Below are 12,173 nucleotides of genomic sequence, written 5' to 3' on the forward strand. Positions count from 1 at the left end.
GGTGAAAAACCCAAATTGGAAAGGGGCCTGGCGGTGAAATAAAAACACACAAAAAAACTTGTTAAAAAAATTTATTGAGTATAAAAAATGGTGACAAATCATTGCCTTCATTATTGTCATGTACAAGTATTTATGATTTAAGTAAATACTGCCGCTGTCACCGATTATGGTGGGGATACAGTAGGCTGTGGTGGCGAAGATGGTGGTCGTTTACAATGTCACTGAATTACATACTTTTTTGTTCACATACAAGTAATAAATTTCATGTTTCCATTTGATTTGTATAAAAACAAATAATAAACGTTTTGAAAAAACAACACAAAAATATTTTTTGTTCATTTTCACGCACTGTCAGACAGTCAAAAAGACACAAAAAAAACTCATTCATGTTTGTCATGTGCTCCTTTCAAGTACCCTCAAACTGTTGTCTGATGTTGGTTGTTAATGAATGAATGAAGTATTTATGAATGTTTATGACAGACGTACAGATGAACAGTCAAACCTGTCAGCAGTGTGACAGTGGGGTTTGGAGTGTGAGGTTTGAAGTCTGTTTTGTTGTAAAAAATATTGTGTTCAAAGTTGTCAGCGCATAACAAGCCGAACACAGTAGAATAAAGACACGACACGCAATACAATGATTTACACCTGTGTGTAATTTGTTTTTATCTCTCTCTCTCTCTTTCTTTTGCACTCATTTTTCCAATGGATTTTTCTATGTATTGACTTGTCAAAATTTCAAATTTCATTGAGTTTTTAATGAAAACTTTATGTTGTTTGTCTGTCTGTTATTTGTAAAAGGGCGTAACTATTATTATATTTATAAACAGGGGCTCTCAAAAGTCATTGAGAAATGTAAACAATTTGTAACAATTTATGGTTGTTTGTTAAAATAGATCAATAATAATTTGATCTTGAAAATTGTTACGCATATTTATTTATGATGTTTTTGCTGACTTTTTTTTTAAATAAAACAATTTAAACAAATTATGATCACTAAACTACTGTGCGCAGTGGAAATAAATATGTAATTTCTAAACTGAATGTCCGACTATTTAGTACTAAGTATTATATTTAGTACTAAGTACTGTATTTAGTACTAAGTACTATATTTAGTACTAAGTACTATATTTAGTACTATACTAAATATAGTACCCAGTACTAATTTAGTATAGTACTAAATATAGTACTTAGTACTAAATATAGTACCCAGTACTAAATATAGTACCCAGTACTACATATAGTACCCAGTACTAAATATAGTACCCAGTACTACATATAGTACCCAGTACTAAATATAGTACCCAGTACTAAATATAGCACCCAGTACTAAATATAGTACCCAGTACTAAATATAGTACCCAGTACTAAATATAGTACCCAGTAACTATATTTAGTATAGTACTAAGTACTATATTTAGTACTAAGTACTATATTTAGTACTAATTTACTATAAATAAATTACTATATTAAGTACTGGGTACTATATTTAGTACTGGGTACTATATTTAGTACTGGGTACTATATTTAGTACTGGGTACTATATTTAGTACTGGGTACTATATTTAGTACTGGGTACTATATTTAGTACTGGGTACTATATTTAGTACTGGGTACTATATTTAGTACTGGGTACTATATTTAGTACTGGGTACTATATTTAGTACTGGGTACTATATTTAGTACTGGGTACTATTTTTAGTACTGGGTACTATTTTTAGTACTGGGTACTATTTTTAGTACTGGGTACTATTTTTAGTACTGGGTACTATTTTTAGTACTGGGTACTATTTTTAGTACTGGGTACTATTTTTAGTACTGGGTACTATTTTTAGTACTGGGTACTATTTTTAGTACTGGGTAGTATTTTTAGTACTGGGTAGTATTTTTAGTACTGGGTACTATTTTTAGTACTTAGTACTATTTTTAGTACTTAGTACTATTTTTAGTACTGGGTACTATTTTTAGTACTGGGTGCTATTTTTAGTACTGGGTACTATTTTTAGTACTGGGTACTATTTTTAGTACTGGGTACTATTTTTAGTACTGGGTACTATTTTTAGTACTGGGTACTATTTTTAGTACTGGGTACTATTTTTAGTACTGGGTACTATTTTTAGTACTGGGTACTATTTTTAGTACTGGGTACTATTTTTAGTACTGGGTACTATTTTTAGTACTGGGTACTATTTTAGTACTGGGTACTGTTTTAGTACTGGGTACTATTTTTAGTACTGGGTACTATTTTTAGTACTGGGTACTATTTTTAGTACTGGGTACTATTTTTAGTACTGGGTACTATTTTTAGTACTGGGTACTATTTTTAGTACTGGGTACTATTTTTAGTACTGGGTACTATTTTTAGTACTGGGTACTATTTTTAGTACTGGGTACTATTTTTAGTACTGGGTACTATTTTTAGTACTGGGTACTATTTTTAGTACTGGGTACTATTTTTAGTACTGGGTACTATTTTTAGTACTGGGTACTATTTTTAGTACTGGGTGCTATTTTTAGTACTGGGTACTATTTTTAGTACTGGGTACTATTTTTAGTACTGGGTACTATTTTTACTACCGGGTACTATTTTTAGTACTGGATACTATTTTTATATTTAGTACTTAATTTTGTGAAAACTCAGCTCAACTTTTTGTTTTTTTCATTTATCTTTTTATCTCCAACTAGCCGGATATTTAAATATTTGTCAAATGAAGGTCTGTTACTTGCTATTGTGTTTTTAATATTTTTTCCATTGTAACTTTCAATGTCGCCGTTACTTTAGAACAAACTTTTTTTTACTTTATTTATGTAAATTTTCAAGACAGTTAAAAAAATATTTATTTGTCATTTCAAAAATACACAAAAAGTAATAATAATAATAAATAAACATGAGTGTTATAAATACAATTTTTTTTGTTGTTTTCTATAATTAGCATGGAAATATTTACAGGCACATGATGCAAATAAATAAAAACAATTAAGTAAATAATGAAAAAAAAAGAAAAGGAGTCAGCGAGAATAACTGATTACTTTTGTTTATTTTAACTGCCGACTCTAGATGCAATTATTTGCAAATATTTTGTATTGCAATACTTTCCATTCCATTGGCTATTGTATTTATTCGTTTGTATTACTATTTGCGAAGATGTTCATACATTCATCTTATAATTTGTATTTAAGTCCCTTTGTATTTTACTTTTTTGCAGCAGTTGTTCAATTACTACAAGTATTTGTATTGTTTTCAACTGTTAGTGTGGTTTATTATCAATTTGTTGCCATAAACAACAATTAAGGTTTATTTAAACGACACAATCTAATATATCTGTAGCTGCTGCTGTTAATGCTGATGTTACTACCCAGCTACTACAGCTGCTGCTGCTAACTTTAGCTTGTGTTTCTATGGCATCAATGAAAAGTCTGCGTCTTTAATAGACGCATTGTAATTAGTAGCTATTATTACCCCCACCAGCTCTTCTCATGGTCATTTGAGCACAATAATGTCTAGAAAAATATTTAACTGCTAAATAGCAAGTTCTTCGTCTTTTGTCATTTTTTTTTTAGATTGTATTATTTGGGTTTTCTTTATTTATTCTATTAAAGTATCTTTCTTATTTCTTGCTTGTAAAAATGGTAATTTTCATTAAAAGTTTATTTGAGGGATTTTTGAGGGATTTGAAATCAATATTTTGTAACAAGATTCGTTGATAAGGAGGTGGAAAATTACTTTAGGAGTCAGGGCCATTTTGAAAACGAATAAAATATTGCACATATTTCACTTGGTACTATATTTAGTACTGGGTACTATTTTAGTACTGGGTACTATTTTAGTTCTGGATACTTTTTCTAATTTGTGATGCTATTTTATTTAAAACATCAATAAATAATCAATTTCTCATTATTTTTTACCTTTTCAGCCCGCTTCTGAATCTTCAATACCACCGTCTCCAAATGATGTGCACACTTATAAGTCACATGAGGGACACGAAGTTCGTTCGAACGAGGCCGGAGGAAGTGATCATCCTGATCGTTATCCCTTGGCTCAAGTGGAGTTTGATCGCGTGAAAACACCTTTTATAATTGGTGTTTGGATTCTATCGGCCAGTATAGCGAAAATTGGTGAGTAATTCGAAGAAAATACAAAGTAATCCCCTGACACAACAGAAATTGAACAAATTTAGTAAAAAAAAGTTTATATACTCAAGAGATTATTTCATTAAATTTGTCAACTTTTGTGATTAGTGTGTTAATTAATTTGACTTAAAGTTTGGTTATTATTTTCGGCCTTTGTTTATTGTTTCTTTTCAATTTCTTTTCTATAAGCTGTTATCTCTTATTTGTCCATTTTAATTAATATCTTTTTTGTTTTCCATTACGATTCTATAAACATTTTGTGATATTTGAAATTCCATTTGAATATTTGGTTGATGTCATTCACAAATACAGTAAGAGAAAGCTAAAAAAAATGTTTGCCTTGTTTGCAAACAATTTAATATCGAAAAATTAACTTTGAAAATTGTTTGTGGCCTTGAAAAACAATTATTACCACACCAACGATTTGTTCGTACCAACAAACACAATGCCACCACTTACCCATCACCCAGCACCTTTAGTTTTTGTAAGCCCTGATATTTACAGACGAATGAAATGATTTTTATTTTTGTTAAAAAGTGGGCTTGTCTTTCAACGCTTCCACCCAATGTCCTTTTTTAGTGGTATTTTTTTATTTACAAGGTTAAATATTACACAACAAAAAGGTTTCTACTAACATTTTTGAATTTTTTATTAATTTAGTATTAATTATAGTACTATATTTAGTACTAAGTACTATTTTAGTACTAAGTACTATTTTAGTACTAAGTACTATTTTAGTACTAAGTAATATTTTAGTACTAAGTACTATTTTACTATAAGTATTATTTTAGTACTAAGTAATATTTTAGTACTAAGTACTATTTTAGTACTAAGTACTATTTTAGTACTAAGTAATATTTTAGTACTAAGTACTATTTTAGTACTAAGTACTATTTTAGTACTAAGTACTATTTTAGTACTAAGTACTATTTTAGTACTAAGTACTATTTTAGTACTAAGTACTATTTTAGTACTAAGTACTATTTTAGTCCTAAGTACTATTTTAGTCCTAAGTACTATTTTAGTACTAAGTACTATTTTAGTACTAAGTACTATTTTAGTACTAAGTACTATTTTAGTACTAAGTACTATTTTAGTACTAAGTACTATTTTAGTACTAAGTACTATTTTAGTACTAAGTACTATTTTAGTACTAAGTACTATTTTAGTACTAAGTACTATTTTAGTACTAAGTACTATTTTAATACTAAGTACTATTTTAGTACTAAGTAATATTTTAGTACTAAGTAATATTTTAGTACTATTTTAGTACTAAGTACTATTTTAGTACTAAGTACTATTTTAGTACTAAGTACTATTTTAGTACTAAGTACTATTTTAGTACTAAGTACTATTTTAGTACTAAGTACTATTTTAGTACTAAGTACTATTTTAGTACTAAAATAAGTTCTAATTTAGTACTAAGTACTATTTTATTACTGAGTACTATTTTAGTAGTAAGTACTATTTTAGTACTAAGTACTAATTTAGTAGTAAGTACTATTTTAGTACTAAATACAATTTTAGTACTAAATACAATTTTAGTACTAAGTACTATTTTAGTACTAATTAATATTTTAGTACTAAGTACTATATTTAGTACTAAGAACTATATTTAGCACTAAGTACTATTTTGTAAAATTTAGTACTTTTTTCGTATTTTGTTTGGAATACTTTGTTTCTAATGAATTATTAAAATATCTCGTAGAAATTCTCAACCATAATTTTAATAATAGGATTTTGTTTGTTTGCCAACAACAATTATAGAACGACAACATTTGTGTGACTTTTAAATTTCCGGCCAAAACATAATAAAAAAAACATTTTGTTTTTTCTGTAAATAATTTTCATTTGTTCGGAAGTTGAACGGCCATAAATTTATAATCAAACAGCTGGAAGTTTGCTTAAATAAAAAAATAAAATATTTATATATTAAACTGTGTGTAACTTTAAGATTTAGGCAAAAAACAGTTTAAAAATAATGCTAAAACGACAATTGACACACAACAAATATGGGTCAATGTTAAGCATAAAGAAAATTGGTTCTTAAAAGAACAAAAATTCTAAAAACTCAGCACAATTGTTCAATTTTTTTGTTTGTAAATAAAATATATAAAAAGCGTGTGTAAAAGTAAGAATAGCATAAGTGTAAATAACTTAAGCTGTTAACGTATTTTCATTTTCTTAAGTTGTTTTGTATGCGAATGTAATAAAAAGTCAATAAATGTAGAAAATTGCCAAAATACTACAGAAATGTGGGAGGGATTTTCCTCAACTATATAAATAGAAATACTTGGGCCATCCTTGAGTAATAGAGAAATTTTCTATTTCATGTTAAATTCTTTGGGCTCTACGTTAAATGGTGGTGAAGGTGGATGAAGAGGTGTGATGTATTTGGTGTTATAGAAATAAATTCACATGTAGAAGAGAAAATTGTAAAAGTATTTATTATTATTGGTCAGTTAGAAGCTAGGGTGGGGTAAGAATGTTTTTTTTTTATATTTTATAACTTCAAGGACTCCAATTTTCATTAAGTTCTGTCCTATGTAGTAGAATCTTACATTATTCATATGTTTACAAATCGTTTAATGACCCTTTAACCTTACCATACCAGCTCTTAAGTAATATATAAAAGTCTTTCATTTTAAGAAAAATATAAGGAGTGAGATCGAAAAATTCTTAACACACGTTTTTCATTACATTTTTTAACCCAAGTATTATTTGAATTTTTTTTTGATCAAGTTACCTTTGAAAAACATGTCAGTTATTATGTGTAATGTCAATTATATTAATTTTTTTGTTAATCTGATTAAAATGAGTGACCAGAAAAAAGTGCGTACTGAAATTATTAAATATTTTCAACAAAACCCAACTTGGTCTTACAAAAAGTTGGCCAAGCATACAAAGGTCTGCCGTCAAACTGTTTCCAATGTTATTAAACAGTACCGGGAGAACTTGTCAGTTGATAGAAAACCTGGTTCAGGTAGAAGGAATGGTCCACATGATGTTTCTAAAGCCAAAAAAATAGAACGCATTTTCAAAAGAGCTCCCAACACATCCGGTAGGAAAGCAGCCCGGTTAGCTCAGTGCTCGGACTATTTGGTACGAAAAGTTAAAGCTAATGCAGGTTTAAAAACATACAAGGCTCAAAAAGTTCCTGACAGGAACGCTACTAAAAATTTAGAGGCCAAAAACAGAGCACGGAAATTGAAGTCAAGTTTTATAAAAAAATATTCTTGCTGCATAATGGATGACGAAACGTATGTTCTGGCAGATTTTTCGCAACTTCCAGGTCAAAAATTTTATGTTGCTGATGCTCGAGGGAATGTTGAAGAAAAGTTTAGGACCCAAAAGCAGACAAAATTTCCCAGAAAGTTCTTGGTATGGCAAGCAATATGCAGTTGCGGCAAAAGAAGCCACTCATTTGTTACAACGGGCTCTATAAATACCGAAATTTACATCAAGGAATGTTTACAAAAAAGGCTGCTTCCATTCATAAGACTTCATAATGTGTCCACTTATTTTTGGCCTGACTTGGCATCCTGTCACTATGGCAAACAAGCCCTTGAGTGGTACAAGAACAATAATGTGGTATTTGTACCAAGAGAGGCAAATCCTCCAAACTGCCCGGAGCTAAGGCCAGTGGAGAGATATTGGGCTCTTGTTAAAAGAGAATTGAAGAGTACAAAAAAGGTGTCCAAAAGTGTGGTAGATTTTAAACGGAGATGGACTACATGTTCGAGCAAAGTGACAGAAAGCACTATAAAAACGTTAATGGAAGGGTTTCCGAAAAAGGTTCAAAATTTCATCACTAGTGATTAAAACTATAAAAATAATTTTTTTTGTAAATTGTAATAATAATTTCAATCAAATAAAAAAAAAATTAAAGCTGTAAGTTTAGTGGTTTCTTTTTTATAAACATATATGTATGTTAAGAATTTTTCGATCTCACTCCTTAAATACTATTAACCTTTTTTCCTTTAACAAAGTTTTACTAAAAATTTGATGACAAAGTATTTTTTAGTTTTTTTGCTGTTTTCCATTAGTGTTCATGACATTTAGATATTTACATAGTTTAAGTGTTTTTTCTCCTTTCAATTGGTCCTTGTAATGTAGTAATTTCGAGTAAACTACAACAATTACGAAGCAAACTACTGCCAAAGAAGTAAAGGAAAATAACATGACGTCTAACTTTTACAAATATTCAGTAGTTAGACATTTATGTAGAAACAAATACAAATTTGCTTCAATACATTCACATTTAGATTACATAGCAGGTATGGAACATTTACAACCATTGTAGATTTGCTTAAAACTTTTTGACATCCATTTACACTTGATTTTCAAGGTTCCCAACTTTTACTTAAATAATGGCCTTTAATAATCTACCAAAATCTATAAGAAAACAAAGTACTTTTTGATTTATTTGTTGGTACTTTTGTAGAAATTTGTGTTATGAGTTAGAGAAAAGATTCTTACAACAAAATATTAATTAAAACAAGTAAATCAGCTATATTCGGTTGTGCCGAGTCTTATATACCCTTCAGCAAAATATACTTTAATATTGCCATAGATATCCGGACCAACAATGGAAAAATACTTAGTACTAAATATAGTACTGAGTACTAAAATAATGGGAAAAATACTTAGTACTAAATATAGTACTGAGTACTAAAATAGTACTTAGTACTAAATAGTACTTAGTACTAAAATAGTACTTAGTACTAAAATAGTACTTAGTACTAAATAGTACTTAGTACTAAAATAGTACTTAGTACTAAAATAGTACTTAGTACTAAAATAGTACTTAGTACTAAAATAGTACTTAGTACTAAAATAGTACTTAGTACTAAAATAGTACTTAGTACTAAAATAGTACTTAGTACTAAAATAGTACTTAGTACTAAAATAGTACTTAGTACTAAAATAGTACTTAGTACTAAAATAGTACTTAGTACTAAAATAGTACTTAGTACTAAAATAGTACTTAGTACTAAAATAGTACTTAGTACTAAAATAGTACTTAGTACTAAAATAGTACTTAGTACTAAAATAGTACTTAGTACTAAAATAGTACTTAGTACTAAAATAGTACTTAGTACTAAAATAGTACTTAGTACTAAAATTGAACTCAGTACGAAAATAGTACTTAGTACGAAAATAGTACTTAGTACTAAAATTGAACTTAGTACTAAAATAGTTCTTAATACTAAAATAGTACTTAGTACTAAAATAGTACTTAGTACTAAAATAGTACTTAGTACTAAAATAGTACTTAGTACTAAAATAGTACTTAGTACTAAAATAGTACTTAGTACTAAAATAGTACTTAGTACTAAAATAATACTTAGTACTAAAATAGTACTTAGTACTAAAATAGTACTTAGTACTAAAATAGTACTTAGTACTAAAATAATACTTAGTACTAAAATAGTACTTAGTACTAAAATAGTACTTAGTACTAAAATAGTACTTAGTACTAAAAATAGTACTTAGTACTAAAATAGTACTTAGTACTAAAATAGTACTTAGTACTAAAATAGTACTTAGTACTAAAATAGTACTTAGTACTAAAATAGTACTTAGTACTAAAATAGTACTTAGTACTAAAATAGTACTTAGTACTAAAATAGTACTTAGTACTAAAATAGTACTTAGTACTAAAATAGTACTTAGTACTAAAATAGTACTTAGTACTAAAATAGTACTTAGTACTAAAATAGTACTTAGTACTAAAATAGTACTTAGTACTAAAATAGTACTTAGTACTAAAATAGTACTTAGTACTAAAATGGTACTTAGTACTAAAATAGTACTTAGTACTAAAATAGTACTTAGTACTAAAATAGTACTTAGTACTAAAATAGTACTTAGTACTAAAATAGTACTTAGTACTAAAATAGTACTTAGTACTAAAATAGTACTTAGTACTAAAATAGTACTTAGTACTAAAATAGTACTTAGTACTGAAATAGTACTTAGTACTAAAATTGAACTTAGTACTAAAATAGTACTTAGTACTATATATAGTAAAATAGTACTTAGTACTAAAATAGTAAAATAGTACTTAGTACTAAAATAGTACTTGGTACTAAATATGGTACTTAGTACTAAAATAGTACTTAGTACTAAAATTGAACTTAGTACTAAAATTGAACTTAGTACTAAAATAGTACTTAGTACTAAAATAGTACTTAGTACTAAAATAGTACTTAGTACTAAAATAGTACTTAGTACTAAAATAGTACTTAGTACTAAAATAGAACTTAGTACTAAAATAGTACTTAGTACTAAAATGGTACTTAGTACTAAAATGGTACTTAGTGCTAAAATAGTACTTAGTACTAAAATAGTACTTAATACTAAAATAGTACTTAGTAATAAATAGTAGTTAGTACTAAATAGTACTAAGTACTAAATAGTACTAAGTACTAAATAGTACTTAGTACTAAACTAGTACTTAGTACTAAAATTGTACTTAGTACTAAAAATGGTGCCCAGTACTAAAAATAGTACCCAGTACGTTACCATAGATATTCATTTGTGACCTTTTAGCGTGGCAAATGAAAAATGTTCAAATTATTATAAACAGTAAAGAGTATTCTGACCTTGCTAACTACAATAATTGTTCTGGAATTTAGCAAATTCTAAATTGAAGGGCTGCGTGTTCAATCCCATTTCCTCTTAGTTTTATTTTCCTTGTACATACTTGTTTGGCCAAAAACTTCTCTTAAGGTTTAATTATTTGGAAAATCTTAGTTTACCATACCTGAATCATACTACGAGCATTACACCTATAACTACCATTTTCACACACATTAAATTTCCAAATACAATTTTTAGTTTTTTGCCATTTATCTTAGAGTTTGTGTGGGGTATGAGTTTGTGTCTGAGTTTGTATGTGCTTTTAACAAAAATATATTTTCAAGTTACAAGGTCATCAAATTAAATGAGGAAAAAACTAAATATCAAATGTAATACATAGTAAATACTTTAAGAACGAGGTTCATATCCAAACTGTGTGGACTTTTTGAGCTACCTTCATAGAAACTTTCATATGTTTTGGTGAAATTTCAGCTAGAAAAAAATTGCCTTTTCATAGCCCAAACTCACTTATGACATTGTGGAAAATTATCATTTAATTACTCTATGACAAAAGAATCTGAGATTAATGATATTTCCTTGTGTGTGTAAAACACGCTCACCTCCTACATACCAATAAGAAATTAATGATATTCATTTAGAAGATTACTTATTGTCCTAAGATGTTTGCTATTGAAAATCAGCAAAATCGGTTAAGTAGAAACATAGTTATGAACCAAATGGTGAGACAACCTAAAATAAATTATATGTTTTTAACGAAATGCTATTATTTTAATGTATCTAACAAAATTGTTCCCCTTTTTTTAACTTTCAGGTTTCCACATGACACCAAAATTGCATCTGATATTTCCGGAATCTTGCCTTTTAATTGTTGTGGGTGTCGTTATTGGTGTGGTGCTGTTCTTTTGTACGGATGTGGCTGTCTCCCCGCTGACACCGAATACCTTCTTCTTTTATATGCTGCCACCGATTATATTGGATGCGGGTTACTTTATGCCCAATCGTTTGTTTTTCGACAATTTGGGTACAATTCTATTGATGGCTGTTGTGGGTACAATATTTAATATTGCAACCATTGGTGAGTACGAAAAAAAAACTATGTTTTTAATATTATAAGGAAAACAAAACCAGAAACAAATTGAAATCGATCGGATTTTATTTTGGAGGGCAATTAAAAATATGTGTTTGGCAATATCTTATTTCATTAGTGAAATAGCAGATAAATTAAAAGACAATTTAGCAGGCCACAGGGTTGGTTAGATGGAATAATAAGAAAACATTAAACAAAATTGATGACATAAAACAATTTTCATTTCCTAATGAACTGTAGCCATTTGCCATAATTAACCCACGAACGGTCAAATAACTTTATCTGAGATAAATTTTTATTAAAAACAATTATAATAGTCTCGTCTCTAGTCTCGTTTCTAGTCTCGTCTCTA

The 12,173-nt window shown here is 28.3% G+C and overlaps 1 protein-coding gene across 9 annotated transcripts in view; it reads left to right on the top strand.

Moving 5' to 3' along the window:
• Nhe2 (Na[+]/H[+] hydrogen exchanger 2) overlaps window positions 1–12,173 on the top strand; it is a 192,498-nt gene that overhangs the window by 100,441 nt on the left and 79,884 nt on the right. For all 9 annotated transcript variants that reach the window (XM_065502465.1, XM_065502473.1, XM_065502467.1 and 6 more), the window contains exons 3-4: window positions 3,912–4,113; window positions 11,546–11,809. In XM_065502465.1, the coding sequence (XP_065358537.1) occupies window positions 3,912–4,113; window positions 11,546–11,809 (466 nt within the window). The remainder of the gene's footprint in view (window positions 1–3,911; window positions 4,114–11,545; window positions 11,810–12,173) is intronic.

The sequence above is a fragment of the Calliphora vicina genome, chromosome 2 (genome assembly GCF_958450345.1).
Source record: "Calliphora vicina chromosome 2, idCalVici1.1, whole genome shotgun sequence".
NCBI lineage: Eukaryota > Metazoa > Arthropoda > Insecta > Diptera > Calliphoridae > Calliphora > Calliphora vicina.